The 26467-nt window shown below is 45.7% G+C and overlaps 2 gene segments (V, D, J or C); both read left to right on the top strand.

Annotated features, from left to right (window-relative positions):
* The first annotated feature begins 358 nt into the window (after nt 1-358).
* LOC144698205 (Ig heavy chain C region-like) overlaps nt 359-26467 on the top strand; it is a 403651-nt gene continuing 377542 nt past the window's right edge. Inside the window, 1 exon segment of the C gene segment in view lies at nt 359-398. Within this exon segment, the coding sequence occupies nt 380-398 (19 nt within the window).
* Nucleotides 6430-14338, top strand: LOC144698388 (Ig heavy chain C region-like). The segment is given in 5 exon segments: nt 6430-6595; nt 11195-11494; nt 11708-12013; nt 12365-12676; nt 13919-14338. Coding segments are annotated over 5 exon segments (1473 nt in total).

The raw sequence follows: 26467 nt of genomic DNA, 5'->3' as shown, positions 1-26467 counted from the left end.
CTGCCTGGGTCAGTGCTCGCTTTTAAAATCCTGCTATATTTACAATGAAGTATTATTTCTGTCCAGCGCTGCCCAAAAAACATGGTTTAAAATGGAAAAACTGTGAGAATTATCCATTCATCAGTTGGTGATTTCAAGAACATGTTCATGTGTTACTCTGTGAATTATAAAACATGAGGATTATTGATGGATACCTAAAGATATCTACAAACGCAACTATAATTTCGTGAAGATTCATCGTGACCTTACTTTGCCTCTGACTTATGAATATTTAAAATAATGGTGGATTTCTGTCTTTTTCGTGCAGTGACAATTATTGTATGGCACAGCCCAGGAAGTGTAACACTGTGACGCTATGGGCTACTGGGGACAAGGGACCATGGTGACGGTGACTGCAGGTAAGAACCATTCACTTACTTAGTAACTGTTTTATTTGAGTCTTTGCTTTATATTTTTGTCTATTTTAATAACTGATTCATTCACTGAAACTTGGGTTTGGTGGATTCTGTATGGAGATATTTTACAATGTTTCATGTGATTCTGCTGAAATTGAGTTATATAATTTGGCTGTGTCTCTACAAAAAGGTGCTGCTGAGGGATTCAGTCCCTGGTTGTTGTGATTTGGTGTTTATCTGCTGAAGATACTGTATGGCCGGGTTACGTGAAATATCTAACGTTTGTAAAAAAAAAAAAGCAGTTTGACGTTTTTGCAATGTTTAATCTCGGTGACATCTAATGGCTTCGGATTTTACCATCTGTTGCACAAGGGTTTAAATACGTTTGAAATCAAACCCAGTATCAACAAAATATGCTTAAGTTTCAATATTAATTTATTGAACATGTTCCTGCTCACAATGCTGGTGTCATTATTCCATATTTCTGTTTAGTTTAATTATTCATTTATTTAGTGACGAGCGGGTTGTCTGGATTCGACATTGAGATTTTCTAGTATGTTACATTGGATTCTGTTGGAAGTGTTTGTAGAATTGAGCTGTTTCTCCATGGAGCGGGTTTCAGTCCCTCAGTGATGTGATTAGGTATTTTTCTCCTGAGGAGATTGTGTGGCTGGGTGACTTTGAATTAATAGAATTTGTGAAACGGTTTGGCGGTTCTGCATTGTTTCTGCATTGTTTAAACTCGGTGAAATTGAGCGGTTGCACGTTTTGTGATTGAATGGAAACAGCCTACGCGTTTCTATCTGCTTGAAGCGCGATTGTAGGCAGAAAACGGGCAGGCTTCAGAAATGTGGGAAAAGCGTTTAAAGATGTGTTAGAACATTTTGTTTTTATTTTAAGTCATATTTGTAGATTAAACTAAATCATGGATTAAGACGCTCAGTCAGAACATCATTCGTTACTGCAATCAGAAACTATATAATTAACAAGTTTTCAAATTGTAGAGTAAAATTAATATAATTCAAGCAATTATAATGTGCTAATATTTCTCCATATTGGCTGAACAGTTTTCATGTTAACCAAATTGATCATTAATCGCTTTTCACGATTCTGCTGTGCACTGCGCACAATTAACTTGATCGGGAAAATTTTTAGGGTGGAATCATTTTGTGATTATGTATGAAAAAAATTCAATAAGAATATACTGATTCTACAGGATTGTTCATTTCCACAAGAGATTTCGAATTTTTTAAAATCCCTGATAACGTTTGCATTGATTTAAAGAGGAGTTTGACATTGCAGTTTGGCAATATGTCTATCCGGTTATTACATTCTTTCTGTGCAACCGTAACCATATTATTCCTTCAATGTCATTGGGATTTGGATAGCGAGATAATTGTCACTAATCTAATCGTAAACAGTTTTCTGGGGGCTGGAATTCGCTGGCAGTCAAGGAATTGTTCTTATTATTTTTGAACTGTAGGAAGGTGCAGACTGCGTATGAATAGAGATTGACAAGGAAAAGTTTGAAATTCGAACAGATTAATTTAATTGCAAACATTAATGTTAGTTTTGAACTTAATAACAACATTCTGTCTTCCATAGCTGTGCTGTACACAGGATAGAATTATAGGAGAAGAACAGATTATATCTGAGATTCATGCTTAATTCTTATTAAATTTTAAATTGAAGAGCAAAATCTCTAATCAATTTGCTGGTTATACTTCAGTGGCGCAGATGATCTGAATGAATTTTTCTCATCAAATTGTACACTGATTAATTTGGATCTTCTTTCAATGAACAATATAGTTAACAATTAAATTATAGGGATTTTATCAAGGAAGCACTTTTATTGATAATAAGTAACAGCAAAGGAACATTTTTTTACATGTGGTTTTGAGTTAAGACAAGTTTGCTTTAGCAAACAGATGATGTTACAATTCATCGACAGTGAATGTGATGTGACCCCGGCCAGATTTGAAAGTATTTAAAATATTCCACTCATAAATTCATCGTGTGAATTACTCGATGAGAATAGATGAAACTTATGATTTCTCAATGCGTTCAGAAACACGCACAGTTTACAATTTTGTACGTTAAAACAGAGCAGTAGAAGTAAAAGTAAAATAGTAAATAGTGATCAGATTTAAGTATCCTTGCCTGAATGTTACCATCTCGGAATTTGAAGTTTATTGTTTAACATTGTTTCAGTGTCAGGTTGATTTAAATAAACTCCAATTGTTTCACAAAGTACCAGGGAGAAACAAATTTTCAATTTTTGAAAACCATATTTTTCATATCATAGAGTAGAAATCAACTAACAAGGAAATAAATTAACAATAACAAGATAATTAACTTACAATATAATATTAGGGATAATTAATTCAACATAAATGAACCCCAACAATTGAGTAGTATAGTGGTCATAATAGTGAATGCAAAATCTCAGTGGAGAGAATTTTTAATTTTATCCAAAATGAATTTAGAAAAGAATATTTTTCTTACTCAGCTGTGCTCAGCTCGATAAGATGTTTCGCCTCGATGATTTTATTGGTTATATTTATACCTAAAATCAAATCAAATCAGCGGGTAATCGGTTTTCAATGTGAATGTTTCCCGATTTATTTAATTCTTATCCTGTCATTGAGTCTCTGTTACGGGCATCAAATTATCCTGAATCTGTGCTCATTTTCAGGGTAACTTAAATTTTACATTGCTTGGAGGTTGGAGATTGCCAGGGAGAATTAGTTGGACTTCAAAGGGAGTTTTGAAATGAAAATCAGATTAATTTCAAAGAAGTTATAGAATAATTGTAGTAAACTGACCATTGATCAATTGGAATCAAACAGCTTGAATGAAATGAACAGATCTATCTGCTGGGAACTCGACTGTTGCACCATTTGTGTCTGTTCTGTTTCTATGCGCGTGGTCACTGTGCTGGGACCAGGGATCTTCCTGACTGGTTGTTAACCTTCTGGTTCGCTCTCCTGGATTTCAGGAAGTGCAATTTGATTTATTTCTTCAAAAAACTTGTATCTGTGAGAAATGTGAAAGTTTGACTTTTTGATCAGGCGCCTCAGAAATGAGATACCCAACCCATTGTGACAGTCAGAAAGGACAATTCAGAAATGACAGACAGACTGTCGAAGGAGATTTGGTCGACTTTAAATCAGTGATGTACCTGTTTTGGGAGTGTTCGGTTAGGCAATGCAGAGAGAGCTTTATTCTATTTTAATCCGTGCTGTAGCAGTCCCTTACCTGTTTGGTTGAACAGTTTGGAGGAAGAAATTAGACTGTATCTTATTTTGAATCCTGTCATAGGATGTTGGGGTCGCTGGCCAGGCCAGCATTTGTTGTCCATCCGTAATTACCCCTTGAGGAAGTGTGGAAATGTCGCCTCCTTGAATTGCTGCAGGTCCACTCACAATGCTGTTAGGTCGGGAGTTCCAGGATTTTGACGTTTTCACAGTGAAGGAACAGCGATATAGTTCCAAGTCAGGATGGTGGGTGCCTTGGAGGGGAACGTACAGGTGGCAGTGTTCCCAAGCACCTGCTGGCCTTGTCCTTCTAGTTAGGAAAGGTTGCGGGTTTTGAAGGTGCTGCTGAAGGAGCCTTGGCGAGTTCCTGCTGTGCATCCTGTATATGGTACACACTGCGGTCACTGTGCGTCGGTGGGGGAGGGAGTGAATGTTTCAGGTAGTGGATGGGGTACCAATTCTGTGGGCTGCTTTGTCCTGGATAGTATCGAGTTTCTTGGGGTTTTTTGAAGTTTCACACATTGAGGCAAGTGGAAACTATTCAATCCCAGTCCTGACTTGTGACCTGTAGATGGTGAGTTGTCTTTGGACAACAGGAGTTGAATTACTCGCCAGAGAATTCCCAGCCTCTGACCGCCTCTTGCAGCCACAGCATTTATCTCAAAACCGGATTGAACTCTCTCCTGGGCATATTTGATAGGACAATGTAGAGGGAGTTTTATTTTATATCAAACCAGTGCTGTACCTGCCCCGGAGTGTTTGACAGTTCGGTGGAGTGCTGGCTTTCTGTTCAATCCCACCCTTGCAGCTGATGACAGGAGTGTACTGGGGGAGGAGTGGGGGCTTTAATCCATATCTTAACTTGTCCTGTCCCTTACCTAAGAGTCTTTTCCCCACAGAGGTCAAACAAACTGAATCAGCATCGAACTAACTGGCTGTGAGTCCTCCAGCCAGATCTGTGAAAATAAATTGTTCCACTGCTCGGTTGAAATGACGCACGTTAATTGTTATTAACAATATTTATGGGGAAAACATGTATAAATTTTAATGAATTAATTATGTTGAAGCATTTTGAGTATCAGAAAATCATTGAACGTGAGTGACCTGAACTTGAGCACAATTTCAGAACAAACAGAATCAGGGAGTGACAGTGAGGCTCCAGAGAGCAGCGCCTGTTCTGATCTGATCAGAGGCTGTGAGTTATTTAAACGATTGAAATGGACAATGACCAGACTCACGCTCCCAACAACCAGCCGCGGGGGATTTGGGGAAAAGGAGCCGCCATCAAAAACTGAGTCATTGGACTGCCGCCTGCAGGGGGAGGAATGAATGACAGAAATGAGAGAATGAGAGGACATTCGGCCCTTCGATCCTGCCCTCCATTCAGTAAGATCATGGCTGATCTATCTCGACACACTCAGTCTCTTTACCACACACCCTCACTCGCTCACTCTCTGTCACACACGCTCTCTCTGTCATACACACACTCTCACATTCTCCCTATCACACACAAACTCTCTTTAACACGCACCCACTCTGTCTCTCACACATTGCCTCTCTCTTTCACGCACACTCTCAACTCTACACACTCTCACACACGTGCACACTATCTCTCTCACACATATGCACTCTTTCTTTCTCACACATGCACTCTGACACACACACACGCACACTCCCTCTCTTTTAAGCACACCCACTCTCTCTCTCACATACATGCCCCCTCTCTCCCACGCACATGCACCCTCTCTCCCACGCATATACACACTCTCACACACATGCACACATTCTCCATTCTCTCTCTCTCGCACACACACAGAAACACAAACACATTCCCTCTCACACACACACTTTCTATCATGCATGCACTCTCTCTCATTCTCTCTCTCACACACATACTCTCTCTCTCTCTCTGACACAAACACTGGCTCTCTTTCACACACACTTTCTCTCCCACACACACGTTCTCTCTCACACACACTCTCTCTCACACATTTATACTACCTATTACTCACACCCCTACACACTCACTCTCTCTCTCACACACACAGTCGCTCTCTCTCTCTCACACACATACTCTCACTCACACACACATTTCTCTATCTCAGACACTCTCACACTTATACACCCTATGACACGCACAGAAAAACACAATTTCCCCCTCTCACACACACTCTCTCACACACACACATTCTTTCTCTCGTACACACACATTATCCATCTCACACTCTCACACTTATGCTCCCTATCTCACGCACACACATTCTCACGCACACACACTCTCTGTCTCTCTCTGTCTCTGTCTCTTTCTCTCTCAAAAACATGCATACACTCTCTCTCTCTCATGCACACACATACATTCTCACACACAGAAGTGGGCTGAAAATGCCAAGTGCAGAATGAAAATCCGTTAAGCTGCAGGCATGTTCATTGTTCCATTTCTGATGTGTTTTTGTGTAAAATGAAATTATACAAGTGACATCACTATATATGTGGAGAATTTCCAAGTGTTGAACCAAACACAAAGAAACAAGAAAAGGGGAGGGATGTGACAGAGACCACGGCCGCCTGGATCCCCAATACTGGTGCACCCTTGGCGCAAGATGCCTTGCACGGCCCATCCTGGTTTTGCTGTAACCGTCCCCTCCAGCCCCCTCAGTCTGCCTATTCTTGCACTGACATGGGTTTCTCAAAGAAAGGCATCAGAATTAAAGCAGCTGGCCAGCGATCTACACTGCTGCCTGACTTTACACAGCCGGTGTTACTGAAAGCTGATCAATATGGAGAATCAGGGCAAGATCGATGGAGAGGAAGAGGAGGGGGTGGAGGTGGTGGAGCCGAATGGAGGAGCCCCTAGCTCGGCTGTGGACAGCAGGAAATGGAAAGATGAGCCGGAGCGGAAAATCATGCGGAGAAACATCGCCTTGATGAGCCTCCTGCACCTGGGCACCCTCACTACCCACAATCACTCACCCTCACTCACTCACTCACTCACCCTCAATCACTCACTCACTCACCCTCACTCACTCACTCACCCACCCTCGCTCACCCACCCTCACTCCCTCACCCTCATACACTGGCCGTCACTCCCTGGCCCTCATCCACCCTCGCTCACCCACCCTCACTCCCTCACCCTCACTCCCTCACCCTCTCTCACTCGCAGTCCCTCGCTCATCCCCTCACTCACCCATCACTCACGCACCCTCACTCACGCACACTCATTCACCCACCCTCACCCACCTTCACTCACCCTCATTGACTCACCATCAATTGCTCGCTCACCTTCACTCACTCACCCTCACTGACTCACCCATTACTCTCTCACCCATCACTCACACACCCTCACTCACCCTCACTCAACCTCACTCCTCACCCCCACTCACTCACTCACTCACCCTTACACACCCAGCCTCACCCACCCTCACTCACACACCCTCACCCTTACCCACCAAACCTCATTCACACTCATCCACCCGCCCCAACACACCCACTCACCCTCACTCACATACCCACCCTCACATACCCACCAACGCTCACTCACCAACTCATCCATCCTCATTCAAACACCCACCCTCACTCACTCATCCATCCTCACTCACCCACATTCAGACACCCACGCACGCTCACTCACCACCCACCCTCACTCACTCCTTCACTCACCCACGCACCCTCATTCACTCAGCCACCCACCCTCAGTCTGTCACTCAGCCACCCTCACTTTGCCAATCATGCACACGCTCACTTACTCGATCACTTTTTCCTAAATCGGTGTGCGGGAGGGCGGGAACTGCGGGGAAGAGAGACCTGGAAGCGAGGCCTGAGGCCTAGCAGCTCCGGAAAGTGGAGCATGGCCCAAGGGTGCGACGAGCGTCGGTGGAAAGTGCAGAGAGGCGGGGCTAAAGCGCAAAGAGCCTGGGGGAAAGGGCAGGGAGGCGGGGGGAAGGGAAGAGAGTCGGGGAAAGGGGCAGGAATCCAGCGGAAAGTGCATAGAGATGAGGCAAAGGTCAGAGAGCCGATGAACGGGCAGAGACCCGGGGGAGTAAGTGCAGAGACCCGGGAGGGGGAAAGGGCAGAGAGGAGGGAGGGGGTAGGACAGAGAGTGGAGGGGGGGAAGGGTAGAGACGCGGGAGGGGGAAAGGGCAGAGAGGTGGGAGGGGGAAAGGGCAGAGCAGAAGGGGGTCCAGGGCAGAGAAGCGAGGGGCAGGGAAAGGTCAAAGAGGTGTAGGGGGAAGGACAGAGAGACGATGGAAAGGGCAGAGAGATGGGGGAAAGGTCAGAGAGGCGGGGGGGCGGGGGGGAAGGGCAGAGAGGCGGGAGGGGGAAAGGGCAGAGAGGCGGGAGGGGGTAAGGGCAGAGAGGCGGAAGGGGGAAAGGGCAGAGAGGCGGGAAGGGGCAAGGGCAGAGAGGCGGGAAGGGGCAAGGGCAGAGGGGGGAGGGGGGCAAGGGCAGAGAGGCGGGAGGGGGGCAAGAGCAGAGAGGCGGGAGGGGGGAAAGGGCAGAGAGGCGGGAGGGGGGAAAGGGCAGAAAGGCGGGAGGGGGAAGCTCAGAGAGACGGGAGGACGACAGGGCAAAGAACCGGGGGGTGGGGGGCGGTGGAAGGGCAGAGCGGAGGTGGGGGTCCAGGGCAGAGGAGGAGGGTCGTAGGAAGGGCAAAGAGGCGTAAGGGGAAGGACAGAGAGACGATGGAAAGGGCAGAGAGATGGGGTAAAGGTCAGAGAGCCAGGCAAAAGCTCATAGAGCCTTGGAGTAAGTGCAGAGAGCTGGGGGAGAAAGGGCAGAGGGGTGGGAGGGGGAAAGAGCAGAGAGGCGGGAGGGGGAAAGGGCAGGGAGGCAGGAACGGGAAAGGGCAGAGAGGTGGGAGGGGAAAAAGGGCAGAGAGGCGGGAGGGGGAAAGGGCAGAGAGGCAGGAGGGGGTAAGGGCAGGGAGGCAGGAACGGGAAAAGGCAGAGAGGTGGGGGTAAAGGGCAGAGAAGCGAGGGGTTGGACGGGCAAAGAGGCGTGGGGGGAAGGACAGAGAGGCAGTGGAAGGGGCAGAGAGATGGGGGAAAGGTCAGAGAGCCGGGCGAAAGTGCAGCGAACCTTGGATTAAGTGCAGAGAGCTGGGGGAGAAAGGGCAGAAAGGCGAGCGGGAAAGGGCAGAGAAGCGGAGGCAAAGGCCGGAGAGGCGGGGGGGAAGGGCAGAGGAGAAAGGGTGAATGGGCAGAGGGGAGGGGGAAAGGGCAGAAGGCGGGGGTGAAGGGCAGAGGGGTGGTTGGAATGGGCAGACGGGAGGGGGAAAGGGCAGAGAGGAGGGAGGGTAAAGGGCAGAGAGGCGGGGGTAAGGGCAGGAAGGTGGGCGAAAGTGCAGAAAGTCAAGCTATAGCGGGGAGAGCTGGGCGAAAGCAGTTGCAAGCCGAGGCCCCAGGCGCCCTTGGCCCCACACTCTCTCTCTCTATCTCTCTCTCCCTCATTGTCTCTCCTCCTCCTGAAATCCTTTCCATTCCCGGGGAAAGGCGCCAAGTGCCTGGGATAGAAGGGAGACAATGTCTCTGTGCGCTTCCCCCCAGCTCCCTGCACCTTTCTTCAGCGCGTGTTCATTGCCCCTTCAATCACAACCTGTTTCTCTCCCACTTTTACTGCTGATAGAGCAAAAACGCTGCAATCTATTATTAAGGAGCCTCTCACGGGTCACTTAGAAAATCCAAATGCAATTATGTAGATCCATCATGGTTTTGTGAAAGGGAAATCATGTTTGGCTGATTTATTTGAGGCCTTTCGAGGAAGCAACAAGGAGCAAGAATAAAGGAGAACCTGTGGATGTGCTGTACTTGCGCTGCCAGAAGGCATTTGACAAAGTGGCATATCGAAGGCTACTACACAAAATAATGGTGTCGGCAGTAACATTTCAGCATGGGTGGAAGTTTGGTTAGCTAACAGGAAACAGAGAGTAGGGTTAAATTGGTTATTTTAGGTTTGCAAGATGTGACAAGTGGAGTGCCACAGGGATCAATGCTGCGGTCTCAACTATTTACAATTTATATCAATGACTTAACGAAAGGACTGAATTAATTTGCTAAATTTGCTGATAACACGAAGATAGATAAGAACGTAAGTGGTGAAGAGGGGAGAAAGGGTCAACAAAGGGATATAGATTGGTTAAGTGAATTGGCAAAAAAATGAAGACGCAGTATAATGTGGGAAAATATAAACTTGTCCACTTTGGCAGGAAGAATACGAAAGCAGCATATTATAGAAAGGGAGAGAGATTGCAGAACCCTGAGGTACAGAGGAATGTGGATCCCTTGGTGCATGAATCACAAGAAGTTATAATGCAGGAACAGCAAGTGATGAGGAAGGCAAAGGGAGTGTTGTCATTTATTACAAGGGGAATTGTATATAAAAATAAGGATGTTTTACTCCAGTTTAATAGGGCGTTGATGGGACCTTGTCTGAATTACTGTGTACAGATTTGGTCTTCTTTAAGAAAGGATATAAAAGCATTAGAAGCTGTTCAGAGAATGTTCGTTCAAATGTTACTGGGAGGTGTTGTCGGTTATCTCATAAGGAAAGTTTCGATAGGCTGGGCCTGTATCCATTGGAGTTTAAAAGAATGAAAGCTGATTTTATTGAAACACATAAGATCCTGAGGGGAATTCAGAGGGTAGATGCTGAAAGGACGTTTCCCCTTGTGGGAGAGACTAACGATAGGGAACACAGTTTAAAAATAAGAGGTCTCCCATTTCAGACGGAAATGAGGAGATTTTATTTTTCTCTCAAAGGGTCGTGAAACTTTGAAACTCTCTTCCCCAGAGAGCGATGGAGGAGGAGTCATTAATATTTCAAGGCAGAGGTAGAGAGATTCTTCATTGACAAGGGAGTCAAAGATTAGCCGAGAGTAGGTGGGAATGTGGAGTTAACGCCACAATCAATCAGCTATGATCTTATTGAATGGTGGAGGAGGCCCCAGAGGCCGAATGGCCTACTCCCGCTACTGATCAGCATGTTCACATGTACATACGATTGGAAAATGTCGTAATTACTGCAACTGGTATTCAATTTAGAGTTCACTGGTCATTATAAAGGTACCATTACAAAGGTACTTTCGAAGGGCCGTTGCTATTCTTTGTTCTGCGGGACGTGGAGAGGGGAGGGGGCATCAGTCAGTTTGAACAGAGCCAATTTCCAAAGCTTCAATGATATAAATGACTAGACAATTTCTCTATCACCAAGTGCTGTTGTTTGAGAAATAAATGGTGGCGAAATAATGGGGAAAATCCTCTGCTCTTCCACTTTAATCCAATGAAAGGTACGTCATTCAGATGACATCAAAATGTTCTCTTTTAGTAATGGGATAGAAGCGGAAAAGGAGGTGTGGGTTTCTAAAGAGGGAACCGACAGGTGAGGGTCACCAAATGATGGAAATAATAAATGATCAAATGTGGGTGTGAGTTTTAGTTGGAATATATTTGGATATGTTTATAGTTATAGTCAAATTTTGAGTTGTTTGGTTACTTGATGATCACAAATCACAGAGTCTAACTTGTTCAATCGGCCATTCTTTCCCAGCGACACCGTCTTCGCCCACTCTCTACAGCCTGGTCTCCTCCTGTCAGCAACACAACACCGACGGCTCCATCACCTACGTCTGTTTGGCGATGGACTACTCCCCAGAAATCACCAGCCTGACCTGGAAGAAAGATGGGCAGCCGATCACCACTGGATTTAAAACTTACCCGTCAGTGAGAAACCAGAAGGGAACCTTCACCCTGAGCAGCCAGTTGACCATCACCGAGTCAGAGGGGGAATGCAGCAAAATCAACTGTGACGTTCAACACAGCGGCTCAGACAAGAGCATTGGAATGCAATGTAAGTGTTGGAGAACCTGTGAGAAACATAAAGGCTGTGATTAACCTGTATAGGGCCTTGGTTATAACACATTTATCGTTCATTGGATAGTTCTGACAGCTGGAAATTCCAGGTTAGTGTCTATTAACGGTAAAAGCCTGTTAAAATATACGAACTCATTGTATTTATTATCAATTTCTTCTGCACGAAATGTCTAACCTGTGTTTCTTGCAGGTCCTGACATCTCTCCAACTGTTCTCCTCACCGTGAGTTCCCGGGAAGAAATCACAATCAATAAATTTGCAACCGTCGTCTGTTCAATCATCGATTTCCGTCCAAAGTCAATGACCGTGAAGTGGCTGAAGAATGGACAACCCATGGATTCAGGAATTGTCACCTCTCCCGTCTTTGAAGTGAACGGGAAATTCTCGGCGACCAGTCGGCTGAAAGTCTCCGCTGGGGAATGGTTCACCGGCGCGGTCTATACCTGTCAGGTCACTCACCAAGGGGTCACCCAAAGTCGAAACACCACCGGGTCTGGTAAGATATACAAACCCATTACAGTAACTGGTAACCGCTTCGGAATAGTGTTGGAAAGTGTAGCCATAAAACGACTTTCAGTACTGCATTCCAGGGCCCAGGAATGGTATATTTGTATTGGGACTGGGGCAACGCAGATTCACTAGAATGTTTCCGGGGCTGAAAGACTTAAATTATGAGAACAATTTACACAGACCAAGCTGGTTTTCCATTGTGTAAAGAAGATTAAAGACGATAGTTAAAGGTTGATATGTCCAAGGTGATTTATTCTCCTTCAGGGAGTGAAGGCTGACTACTGCTGTCCTGCTTATGAAGGTGAAAATTTGGTTGATTTTCATTTCTGTCTCACAGATGATTCCCCCTGCCGCAATGATCCCACAATTACTCTACTGCCACCGCCAATAGAACAGGTCTTACTGGAGGCGACGGTGACATTAACCTGCATCGTTTCTAATGCTCCTTATGGAGTCCTCGTGTCCTGGACCCAAGAAAAGAAGCCTTTGAAATCAGAGATCGCCGTCCAACCGGGAGCGGATCCCGACAGCGTGGTCAGCAACGTAAACATCTCGACACAAGCCTGGCTGAGTGGGGCTGAGTTCTACTGCGTGGTGAGCCATCAGGATCTGCCGACTCCTTTAAGAAGTTCCTTCCACAAGAATGGAGGTGAGCGGTGAGATTGAAGCAATAAGTGAGCCATTGTGTCTATTTCCAGGGTAAGTGCTAGAGTCAATATTTAGAATCCAGTGTATTAATGGTCTCATCTGATTGGCAATTTCACAAATTAAACGTTCTGGGCCTGTAGACTTTAAGGGGAAAATTGATAAGTAAATGTAGGAACAATGAATTGAAGGCTGTGCTATTGGATTTAGATGAAGAAAGGTGGAAGGAGCTTGGTGTGGAGCTTAAACACCAGCACAGACCAGGTGGACCGAATGACCTGTTTCTGTGCTGTAAACTTTAAGCAGCTTTCCAATCCAACTCCTTAAGTTCTCAGATAAAAGGATTGTATCTGTAAGATGTTGGATTCGGGGGCCAAAATCCCGAAAAGGACAGTCAGCTGGTCATCAGGAAATTTAAGATTTTTTAAAAGTTTATTAAGAAACAACAGTTTAGGCTGATGCAGGAATTCATTGGACTGGAAAAGTATACGACGGGTGACAGCTGACAGCAGTTTACTGGTCCCAGGCGGCGGACAAATGGTTGGCACAAAGTGAATTGATCTCACCTTCCTGCTCCTCCTTGGCCGTTTTGAGGAAGGCAGCTGCCACCGGGCACTGCAGCCTCACCACGGCACCTCACCAGCATATGATCCCACCAGGACCTAGGCCCTTTGCCTGAGCACTTGTTAATATAACCTTTCTCTGGGGGCTATTAACTTATCCAGTGTCAATTACCAATGCAAACTCTTCTCACCAAAGGTTACAGGACATATACCCAAACTGCCAGGGTGGCTACCACATCCCCAACTTCCTGTTCGCCCCCCTGCTCGAGGTCAGATTTTAAGTTTACATCATGCTGATGCTCACATCCTGGTCCTTTCTAAACATTTACATAGATGAGGGGGTGCACAAGACTACAGCCTCCCAACTCAGGAGTGTCAACATGGCAGCCTGAACTGAGACTGTTTAGAGGTCAAAGTGTTTAGAAATCCTGTTTCCAGAGAGAATCCATACTATTTAGCAACCCTTTAAAGGTTCATTATTATCCAGAAAATAGCAGCTTTTGAAGACCCCAATTTCTTAGACATCCAACCCTGCTCCGAGCTGGAAAACCAGATAGATCCCAAAATGGAAAATGGAAACTTTTAAGATTCAATACAAATCGCATTTCTCTCACATCTAAGCAGCGTTTTTTTTGGCTCTGAAATTGTCCAGTTTATTAACAGTTATTGTAATTTTTATGCAGGTTTTCTGCGAGAACCGTCCGTGTCTGTCCTGCTGCCCTCGGCAGAAGATGTCTCCGCTCAGAGATTCGTCTCCCTCAGCTGCTTAGTGAGAGGTTTCTCCCCACGAGAGATTTTCGTCAAGTGGACCGTCAATGACAAGCCGGTGAATCCCGGGAACTACAAGAACACCGAGGTGGTGGCAGAGAGTCGCAATAGCTCCTTCTTCATGTACAGCCTGTTATCCATTGCAGCGGAGGAGTGGGCCAGCGGCGCTTCTTACTCCTGTGTGGTGGGACATGAAGCGATCCCCTTGAAGATCATCAACAGAACGGTTGATAAATCCAGCGGTAAACCGAGTTTTGTGAATATTTCCCTTGCACTGATGGACACTGTTAATTCATGTCAATGAGAATCTCTCGGTTACATTTCAAACTTCAATAAAAAAATAATAAAGTCCTTTTCTCCAATCGTGATTTAAATGCACAGTCGCTTAATTAATGTTGTTTTCCACTTTTGCTAATGTTAGAGCTGTTTAGTTAAAATCGGATACTTCCAGGGCTCAGAACCAAGTCTTGTACACCCAGTGCTCCCAGCTCAGATACACCCTGGGTTAGAGACAGAGTAAAGCTCATTCATCACGGGATTCTGCAAAATAACATCACCAACTCTCCTCCCACTGAGGAGAAATCTGACAATTTCCTATTTCCGGCAAACAAACTCAGCACATTTAGATCTCGGTGTTGCTGCTTCTCTTATTGTCCATTCCTTTAAAATGGATGTCGGCTTTAAGCTGCTGCACCACACCCACTGGGAATTGAAGTGAGGGTCACACAGAAACATGTCCCAACAATCCCCCATCAGAGAGAGGGGGAAGGAAAATTGTTAACCTACTGTACCCCCAACTTCCCCAACAGAGAGAGGGGGAGGGGAAATTGAAGCAACGTCCTCACGCCTATTTTGTCCATGTGCTGTGCAGGTAAAGGCTGCAATTAAACAGCGACGACAGATATGCTAAGCTTTTGGCCCTGCTAATGTCAAGATATCATAAAAAGGTATCCCTTCCTGCCAGTATCCAAGGTATTCTCGACTGCATTTCCTGCAAATTGGAGCCCCCTGGACTCTCGGCTCTCTTTCACATTCATCTACAGTTATTATAGCAACATCAACAGGTCTGTATGTGCTCCATTCTACCCTGTTAGTGTTCAATCTTTAAGGAAATTTTACATTTTGTTTCAGCTGCTTTATTTGTATGTATTCACCACCCCCCCCCCACCCCCATACCGGGCTGGGTGAATCTGTTTACCGGCAGCGATAACGCTGACGTCTCCCTTGAATTCACAAAATCACAGAATCACAGAGTGCAAAAGAGGCCCTTCGGCTCATCGGGTCTGCACCGACACGTGAGAAACACCTGACCTACCTAACTAATCCCATTTACCAGCACTTCGCCCATGGCTTGAATCTTATAGCGTGCCAAGCGCTCATCCAGGTACTTAGAACCATAAAACCGTAGAAAAGTTACACAACGGTAGGAGGCCATTCGGCCTATCTTGTCCATGCCAGCCCGAGGACACCTAGGTGCCCTTTCAAATCACACCTTCCTGCACCCGGCCCATAGCCCTGCAGCTTACAGCACTTTAGGTGCAGATCCAGGTACTTTTTAAAAGAGTTTAAAGCTTCTGCGTCTACCACCAACTTGGGCAGCGAATTCCAGACAACTACCACCCTTGTTAAAGTATGTGACACAACCTGCCTTCACACCCTCCCAAGCAGTGCATTCCAGACCGTCACCACCCTCTGGCTAAAAAAGTTTTTCCTCACATCCCTCCTAAACCTCCTGCCCCTCACCTTGAACTTATGTCCCCTTGTGACTGACCCTTCAACTAAGGGGAACAGCTGCTCCCTATGCACCCTGTCCGTGCCCCTCATAATCTTGTACACCTCGATCCGGTCGCCCCTCAGTCTTCTCTGCTCCAACGAAAACAACCCAAGTCTATCCAACCATTCTTCACAACATAAATGTTTCATCCCAGGCAACACCCTGGTGAATCTCCTCTGCACCCCCTCCAGTTCGGTAGTCCCAAGTGCCTTAAAAGGTGAAATTTCTGGCTCACTGCTCAGTCCAGTCACCTTCCACTAGAAAAGTAGGTCTGGATCCATTTTGTCTGGGCAGATTTCAACACAGAGCCACAGTGGGAGAAGTTTGATTTCGGGCAGATTACGAGGACCTGACTGCGCCAGCAAAGTGAATTGTCACAATCGCTTTTGACGTTTGCAAACTGCAACCAGCCCGAATATCGGACGTGTCGGTGAGAAACATATCAACCACCTGATTAGATGCTGGAGAACAAGCAGATAGGAGGCTATCACGTTAGTCGATCTCTGGAAATTAAAACATCAAAAAGCGAATCGATGAACGATAAGAAAAGTTTTCACAGTCAACTGATCTTGCTGGAATTTCGGAAACGATTTGCAGGGCTACGGGGGAAGGCAGTGATTCTGGCTTAGCTGCTCTCACAGAGGGCCGGCACAGATAAGATGCGACGAATGGCCTTCCTCTGTGCTGTAACCGCTCCATAATTTTATGATTCTAACCACTGTCATGAAATGTGATGTATCCAAGTGGGACATTCACTTTTATCTTCATGTGGCTATTCTGGCTTAAGGAGACTGGGTTGGAAAATGAAGCTATTGAAAGTTTTGCATGTTTGCCCTGCATTAACACAGGTCGATGATGAGGGCCGGATACCCCGAGTTTAATTCTCAATGTATTTTGAAAGTATATCAATCACAGTCAGCAATCTATCTCTGTTTCTATCCCCCAGCAACTCTTCCTTAATGATCCTCAGTAAGTGATGTCGAAAAATTAAAATCCGATGTTAATCATGGGCAAGGCAAGTGAATGAAAGGTGTGGAAGATGGGGAAAGGGATATTAAAATATAAAGGCTGAATACACCCTGAGATGATATTTATGAAGATGGGGAAAGGGATATTAAAATATGAAGGAAACATAGACGCTGAGAAGTGAATTCTGAAGATGGGGAAAGGGATATTAAAATATAAAGGATGAATACAGCCTGAGATGATATTTCTGAAGATGGGGAAAGGGATATTAAAATATGAAGGAAAGATAGACGCAGAGAAGTGAATTCTGAAGATGGGGAAAAGATATTAAAATATGAAGGAAAGATCTGATGAGATGTGATTTCTGAAGCCATTCACTGTACCTAGGGTGGGGATGGATGATAAAGGAGCGAAAGACAATTCAAACCCTTTTTATTTTGCTTCTCTCTGCACCACATCTTCTTCTAACCTGAATGAGAGTTGTAAGGACAGTTTTTCATGCACTGTGGGTGTTAGTTCTTGTTAATGAGTATTCAGCCTGCATCTCACCCTGGGAGCATTGGGCCCGCTCGGAGCGTTCTGTCCTCAGTAGCTGGCTGCAGAGAGTCGATGTGGCACAATCTCTTTTCTCTCCATTTACAAATCTGAAGTCTGGATGTTATGGTTTTTTTAAAAATATCCTTACTTGTACAGAGGGGCAGAATCCACCACTGAGTTTCGAACAAAATTTTAAATATAAACTGCAGCAGAGGCCAGTGCTCGAAATGTTGTTTAAATTAGAGGGAGAGCTTTTTTTTTTATTCATTCACGGGGTGTGGGCTTCGCTGGCTCGGCCAGCATTTATTGCCCATCCCTACTTGCCATTGAGAAGGTGGTGGTGAGCTGCCTTCTTGAACTGCTGTAGTCCATGTGGTGTAGGTACACCCACAGTGCTGTTAGGAAAGGAGTTCCAGGATTTTCATCCAGCGACAGTGAGGGAACGGTGATATATTTGCAAGTTAGGATGGTGAATGACTCGGAGGAGAACTTCCAGGCGGTGGTGTTCCCATCTATCTGCTGCCTTGTCCTTCTAGATGGTAATGGTCGTGGGTTTGGAAGGTGCTGTCGAAGGAGCCTTGGTGAATTGCTCTATGTTTATTCCTCTAGGTTTGCTCAATTACTTGTTCAGTAACAACAGATAACACCTTTATAATATCACGGATCTATAAATCACTGAGACAAAACACAGAATCGTTCTTAGCTCAATAGTTAACTGACGCTTGAGGGAAATCTCAGCGGAGTCACTGTTCCGACTCTCCTTCTGGTCAGGTCAGCCTTGAGTTTTCCAATTACAATAACCAGCCACTGTTCCACCGGTAGCTAAAGCTGAATCATTCCCCCTATGAGGACACTAAATATCGCCCAGCTCTGGGTGTTTCAATTCACTGGCAGCCAGAACACCACCCTCGGTCTCTAAAGCTGAACCATCCCCCCCTCTAAGGACACTAAATATCGCCCAGCTCTGGATGTTTAAATTCACTGACAGCCAGAACACCGCCCTCGGCCTCCAAAGCTGAGCCATTTCCCTTATAAAGGCACTGACCGTAGTCCAGTTCGGGGTGTTTGCATTCACTGAGGACCAGCTCACCACCTACCACTCTCACAGAATCACTGGGGACATAAGGAAGTGAGGTGAGAAAACCTGAGACAGGACAGCATATTATTGGTGAAGGGGTTTAGAACGGGTGTCTTCAAATATCCAACTCCCCTTCTACAGAGCAGACGGTGACAATGCGGCAACTCAGCCTCTGGGTTCTGTGGGGAGCATTACTGACAGGAAATTGTGGACCACACACATTTCATCTTTATTTTTCTCATTTTCCACACATCCTTTAAATGTTAAACACCCGCTGGTCTGACTTATTTTCTGTTTCAACATGTTTTTCAGAACTAATTCATGGAGATTTTGTAAGAGCCGCTGTCCTCAGATGCTCAGGCAAAAGGCGAAGCGGTGACTTTAAGCTGTAGCTATCATACGACAAAAGCAGCTATTGGCTATACTGATATAGGCAAAATCTAGACGCCCAGCTCGGGTTTTTATTGCTGAAATCCACGAGCGGTTATGAAGAAAAAACAAATTTTGCCCAAATCCGTTTCCCAGTCGAGCTCCAGATCTCTGCGAAATTCACCAGTTGAACCATCTCGGGTCTGCAGCTGACTGACGCTGCCGTGTATTACTGCGCTCTCACACTCACAGTGATGGAAAACAGTCTCACCCCTGTGCACAAACTGTCTTTGAACTGTGACTCGGAGCTCCTGTCTATTTGGGTTTATGTGTAGAATCTCGGGAAAATGCAGCCACAATGTTCAGCGATGCTATCGGCCGCTCAAACACAAACCGAGAGAAACCACATTTACCTCGGATCAAACTGTCACCCAACAGTTTCCTAGCGACCGAGAAAACAAACTGCAGATTCCGATCCGACTGAATCAGCAAAGAAGCAGATTTGAGGACAGTGATTCTAATCCTCAATACTCTGCTGCCGTGTCTCAGGAATCTCTCCGGTCGCTTCCTTGTGTATACAGCGATGGTGGTGAGCTGGCTGCTAACCCCGAGCTGGGCTAACGTCCTGATAAGGGAGTGTTTGCATGTTTAGAGACCAGGCCGATGGAGGGAATGAAACTCTCCAGTTCAATGTTATGCACTGTCCTTCCAGAATGTTAATTCAGACGGACACTGAACAGTACATACACGGCACTCGTTCATGTAATACAAATGCAGAAAGTTTCGAAAGTCTGAGCAACATTATTTATGGAAGCGAGACCCGTTATTTAAACATAGACTGAAAGAGTAGGAAGACCGTTATTATCAGTAGTAGGAGAACATAGGGAGCACATGGTGTCTGGTTAGAGTTCGACAGAAAATAAGAGAATGTTCCAAATATGTTGTTCCTTCTCATATTAAAGTGTAACCCAGATTAGGATCAGGCTTCACTTACTGAGAAACTGAAGGGATATCCCAGGGACACGATTGGCTGGTTTATCAGGAATGATGACACTTGTGTTCTCCAAAATGTGGTTTCGGTGTGGAATCCGCAATCAAATCCAGCTATTCTACGCAAAGATCAGTCACGCGGTTTCAATCAATGGGTGAGAACTGAAAAGGTTTTCGATCAAATCAGGAGTCAAATCAGAGAGGGCTGCCCTCTCTCCTCTGCCTTCTTCATATTTTGCATAGAACATCTTACTGAGCCAATCAGGAAGGATGGCGGGGGTGGGGGTGGGGGTGTGGGGGAGGTGGTAAGGGGTTTGATCTCAGGCAGTAGAGGCGGACAGATCAACGTCTCCCTGTATATAAACAACGTCACTGTCTTCTGCTCGGACCCGCTGTCAGTGCGCAGGTGCATGAGCACCTGCGCCCAGTTTAAACTGGCCTCAGGGCTAAGGTAAATCACGGCAGGAGCTAGGACATGCTTTTTGGGCTGACCGACTCTTTACCCTCTTCACCGTCAGGTCAGACTGCCTGGGGGTCCTGAGGATATGGTTGTGAGAGTCCGGAGCGTGCGCCTGAGCCTGGGAGGGGCATATAGCCAAGGTGAGGTGGGAACTGGGCATGGGGGAGCGACTCTGCCTCTCCATTGCGAGTATGAACCTGGTCATCGTGTGTGAAGTGCCCTCGGTGTTGCTGTACGTAATGTAGGCCCTGCACCTAGATGCTGCACGGCAGCAGTCCCCCAAGACATATTCTGCTTCATCTGGAGGTCAAAGATGGAGCGTGTCTGCAGGGACACCATGTGCGAAGCTCTGGAATAGGGGTGGGGGTGGGGTGGGGCGGAGACAAGGAAACGTGCCTAACATCACCCTCATCCTGATGGCCGCCTTTACGTGTGCCTGAATCAAGCTGTGTGTAGGCCTCAATAAGCAAACAATAAGTGTCGCTAAATGTGGTCACTACCTGTCCCCGGTGTTGCAAAGGATGAGTCTGGCCACATTACCTCGGAACCCTCCAAGTAGTTGCCCCGTGTCCATTCACCCATCCCTGGTGGAAAGGTTTGTACAGAAAAACATTCACTGACCACAAATCCATGAGACAGCAGTCATCACGTTCCGTCCTATCGGCCCTGAGGGAGAAGGAGATGTTGGGCCCTGTCGGACGGATCCTTGAGCAGATTGTCAAAGTCATTGGGGAAAATGCCTCAGCGCCAGAACTTTCAATCAAACACCAAGGCTGTGGCTGTCTGGTGGTGAGAAAGGCCCTCCCCATCAGATCCTTCATGCACGCCCTAAATCTCTGCACCCGAAGCAGCTGCGGTGGGGAACAGACAGTGGAACAACTCCTTCTGGAATGTGGCTTTGCAAAGAATGAGATGCGGTGTAGTTAGTCACCCCGACAGATCTGTCACGCAGGGCTCTAAGTTCTGCAGTATGTTCCCAGGGACGCACAGCGACAGATATCAACTACTGCTGAAGGATCTTCAACTCGGTTAAAATGGTTCTTTTTTCTGCCCGAAACTTGCTGGTCCCCTAGTGCAAAGAATTGCTCACGGCCGAGCATTGCAGACTGGAAAATACCAAGGTCCAAGACTACGTGCTGGGAGATCCAGTAAAGCTTGGGGCAGTCGCTGCAAAGGCGCAATGGGGAAAGGCCACTGCCTAGAACTTTTCAGCCATAGTGCACCGAAGGCCTGTTAACTGTGTAAAACCCCTCGGGCTGTACACTTGTCATTGACTGCATATAGTAAATGCAGTTATAATGGTTCACCTCAGAGTACAACACGCTACATGGAGAAACGTTAAGGATTATTGCAATTTCAGTTTGAAATGTTTTGAAAAATACTTAGTTATCTTACGGATAAAGCATATTATTTGCAGAAATTAATACGATTGGAAAATAAATGCTGGCGGTGCACATCCCAAAAATGAAGATATAATCCATGTTGATATATCAGATAGATTACTGTACTTAAACCTATGCATAAGAATTCAGAAAGGATATTAGGACTCGAATGGATGCAGAGCAGATTTATTAGAATGGAACCAAAGAGGCTGGACTTCAGCCATACGGAGTGACTCGAGAGGCTAAGATTATTCTGGTTTGAGCAAAGGCGGTTGAGAGCAGATTGAATAGAACTGCTCCAAATTTTGATAGAGCAGAGTAGGGAAAAACTGCTTCCATTGGAAGAAATGTCCTCAATAATAGAAGACTGATATGACGTGACCGACAGAAAAAAAACGAGATAGAGATGAGTCGATATTTTTACATACGAGTTGTTGTTGTATGGAATGCATTGCAGGAAATGGTGGTCGAAGCAGATTCAATGGTAACTATCAAAAAGTCAATTGAATAATTTCTTGAAGGAAGATATATATTCCAATGCAGTGGGGCAAGGGTAGGTCAGTTGAAATTAATTGGATAGATCTTTCAAAGAGCAGGATAGGCGCTAGGGCTATGACGGTTTGATCAGTTCATGGGAATTGCAGTCTTGTTGCAACCTCAACCTGACCACAATGAAACATCCCCTGTGAAAACAGACGCAGTCAGTTTTTGTACGAGAGAAGGATTGAGTTGTGTCACTGTGTCGAACTGATCGGGCGAATCCACAAAGGTAGAGTGCCGTGTCACTCAGCTGAAGAGCAGTGACGGTTAAAACAGACACTTTCGACGCTTTGTTTATTTCAGAAGTGAAGCGATTCCCAATGTTTTCCGCTTTCCCTCCACTGCCACTGGCACTTCTCCACACAATCATCTCTGGGCGATCATCGGGATACTTTCGGTACCAATACAGGTCATACCAGGTTGCTGTTGTCGAATAGCTGCACTGCGTTCTGAACGTCTGTCCGATTTTCAGGACTACTGCTGACCAATCCTGGGACACAGAATCTTCGTGACTCAGATCTAATTGAAAGTATAGATTACAACTGAATTGTCAATTTTCTAAGAATCAGTGAGTTTTTAATGGTTTGTACTAGAACTTCCCATGAAGACTTACCAAATGCTAAGTAGGTGAGCGTAGTTAAAAGGGTGAATTTTAAATGCATGATCTCTGTGAATCGCAGCCGCAGTGCGTCTCTGCAGGTTGACCTGATTGTCCTTTGCGGAAAGCTGATCGAGTACTTGTGTTGTACCGTGCCGTGTTAAACAAATCAGGAGCATCCGACTGCCGCTCTTGATATAAATTAGCATATGAGGGAGAGATCCAATCTGATTGGACGAAAGGACGTGACATGTTAATTTATTCTCGGATGTTGTCGTGGCTGGTGGGTCCGCAGTTGTTATCAGTACCCAGTTGGCCCAAGAGGGGAGCTTCAGTCCTCCACGAAAGTCGTTTTTCTTAACTATCTGGTCAATAGGCCCAGCAAGGTACTCAGTTACATAAAGGCAAATAAAGTTAGGCAATAAATCCAATCTTGACCGCACACGCATCTCCGGAAAATAAACGGAAACCTTCCCAACAATTTGAACACATGGACTACGTCACCTCAGACGTAACGTTATATTGAATCTCCTTCCTTCACCGTCAGTGGCCTTTCATTAAAGTTAAACAGCATAATTCCTGTGAGGAAGGAGGAGGTAAAGGGGCAGGTGTTGCACCTTCTGCGATTGCATAGGAAGGTGCCGTGGGAAGTTGATGAAGTGTTAGGGGTGATGGAGGAGTGGACTAGGCTGTCCTTGAGGGAACAGTCCCTACAGAATGCCGACAGGGTTGGTGAAGGGATGGTGTGTTTGGTGGTGGCATCATGCTGGAGCTGGCAATCACAGAAGGTACAAAACCTGCCCCATTACCTCATCTTTCCTTACCGCCCATTGTCCCAAAGATTCCTTTCAGGCGAAGAAGCGCTTCACTTGCACCTCCTTCAATTTGCTCTGCTGCATTTGTTGCTACCAATGTGGTTTCCTCTAAATTGGAGAGACCAAACGCAGATTGGGCAACCACTTTGCGGAACACCTTCGGTCTGCATGCAAGCATGATCCAGACCCTCCTGTCACTTGCCATTTCAACACACCACCCTACTCTCATGCCCACGTGTCCCTCTTTGCCCTGCTGCAATGTTCTGCTGAAGCCCAACACAAACTGGAGGAACAGGACCTCACCTTCCGATTAGGCACTTTACAACCTGCCGGACTTAACATTGAGTTCAACAACTTCAGACCATGATCTCTCTCTTCCAGCTTCATCGCTATTTGTCCCCCTTTTTCAATATTAATTTTTATTGTTATATTTTTTATTTTTTATCCACTTATTTTTATTTATTTTCATTTTTATTCATTGCTTTATCCTCACCTTTTATCCTATTTTCGATCTTTATTCCCACCGTCGTTCCCTCCCCCCACCCCACCCCACCCCACTCCCAGTAGGGCCATCTGTCACTTGCTCGTGTTGCTCTTTCCAGAGTGCTTACCCTTGTCCAGCTATTACCACATTCTGCTTTCTGACCTTAATGCCACCATCAGTGCCTCCTTTAGCCAGTACCACTACCACTAAGATCCCTTTGTACTTTCGTTCATGACATCTTTGCCAATCTCTCCTTTGCCTTTACCCATTGTTACCCTTCTATCAAGCATCACCTGCTGTACCCTCCTTAAATAATATAAATCTAATCACGTTTTTACTTCACTTTGGCTCTGAAGATGAGTCATACGGACTGGAAACCTTAATTCCGCCTTTCCCTCCACAGATGCTGTTAGAAAGTGCTGAGTTATTCCGGCATTTTCTGTTTTTATTTCAGGTTTCCAGCATCCTCAGTATTTTGCTTTTAGAGTTTGTGCCATTTCAACACACCATCCTACTCTCATGCCACACATACACCAACGCTAGTCACCCCTCCTCCATCTCCCACCCCCAACACACATATACGTAGCAATATAAATAAAGACACTTACAAAGGATTGCACATTTAAGCACCTGCAGCTTAAGAAGAAGCAAGTTGACAGATGGCCTTTGCCAACTACACACCTCACATAGAAAAAGGGACATGCTAATCACAGACAGAAACACAGAAAAATAACCGCACACGACCACGTTGACAAACACAGGGCGATGAAAAAACACAACCAATAAGACAATAAGACATAGGAGCAGAAATTAGGCCATATGGCCCATCGAGTCTCCTCCGCAATTCAATCATGGCTGACAAATTTCTCAGCCCCATTCTCCCGCCTTCTCCCCGTAACCTTTGATCTACTTACCAATCAAGAACCTATCTATCTCGGTCTTAAATACAGTCAATGACTTGGTCTCCACAGCCTTCTGTGGCAATGAATTCCATAGATTCACCACTCTCTGGCTAAAGAAGTTTCTCCTCATCTCTGTTCTAAAATGTCTTCCCTTTACTCTGAGGCTGCGCCCTTGGGTCCTAGTCTTCCTACTAATGGAAACATCTTCCCCACGTCCACTCTATCCAGGCCTTTCAGTATTCTGTATGTTTCAATTGGATCCCCCCTCATCCTTCTAAACTCCATCGCGTATAGACCCAGAGTCCTCAAACGTTCTTCATATGTTAAGCCTTTCATTCCTGGGATCGTTCTCGTCAACCTCCGCTGGACCCTCTCCAGGGCCAGCACATCCTTCCTGAGATACGGGGCCCAAAATTGCTCACAATATTCTAAATGTGGTCTGAAGAGACTTATAAAGCCTCAGCAGCACATCCCTGCTTTTATATTCTAGTCCTCTCGAAATAAATGCCAACATTACATTTGCCTTCCTAACTACCGACTCAACCTGAGGTTAACCTTAAGAGAATCTTGGACTAGGACTCCCAAGTCCCTTTGCACTCCAGATTTCTGAATTCTCTCCCCATTTAGAAAATAGTCTCTGCCTCTATTCTTCCGACCAAAGTGCGTGACCTCACACTTCCCCACGTTGTATTCCATCTGCCACTTCTTTGCCCATTCTCCTAACCTGTCCAAATCCTTCTGCAGCCTGCCCGCCTCCTCAACACTACCTGTCCCTCCATCTATCTTTGTCTCATCTGCAAACTTAGCCAGGATGCCCTCAGTTCCTTCATCTGGATCATTAATGTATAAAGTGAAAAGTTGTGGTCCCAACACTGACCCCTGCGGAACTCCACTAGTCATCGGCCGCCATCCTGAGAAGGACCCCCTTATCCCCACTCAAATGCTCCCCACCACAAACACAGATAGATAAATAGATAAAGACACAGTATTCACACTTAGTCATAGGCGGGTAAAAAGCGGCCAAAATGGGGTTTCGAGTTTCTGTTATGTTTGTCCTTCATGCGGTACGATCTGTTTGGTTTAAATCTTACTATATATGTGTCTGCCTGTCCATTCCACTCTTACTACAACAATCTTCTAGTGAATAATTCCTGGGTCTGTCTAGTTGGCTGCCTTTTTGCCTCTCTGCCTTTCTCTCTCTCTCTCTCTCTCTCTGTCACACACAAATACTCCCTTTCTATTCTCTAGCTCTCTCTCTCTCTTATTCTCCCTCGATCTCCTTCCATCATTCTCTATCTATCTGTCTCTCTCGCTGTTTGTCTCTCCCTCTCTCTTTCCCTCTTTTTGTCTTTCTCTCTGTTTCATCACCTGTGTCTTTATATCTGTTTATCAACCTGTCTACCTATGAATGTCTAACCGTTATTCAAGCCTTTCTCTCTCTTTCTCTTTGTCTGCCTGTGTATATACAGATGAATAAACCGATATATTATTAAGGAGACAGATGCCAATGATCTGTTCTTCATGCTCTTTGCATGAGTAACCAGAAATAATTTCTGCAGGATTGAGTTC

Source organism: Cetorhinus maximus, chromosome 23 (assembly GCF_964194155.1).
Source record: "Cetorhinus maximus chromosome 23, sCetMax3.hap1.1, whole genome shotgun sequence".
Taxonomy (NCBI): domain Eukaryota; kingdom Metazoa; phylum Chordata; class Chondrichthyes; order Lamniformes; family Cetorhinidae; genus Cetorhinus; species Cetorhinus maximus.
This window is presented reverse-complemented; position numbering and strand designations above follow the sequence as displayed.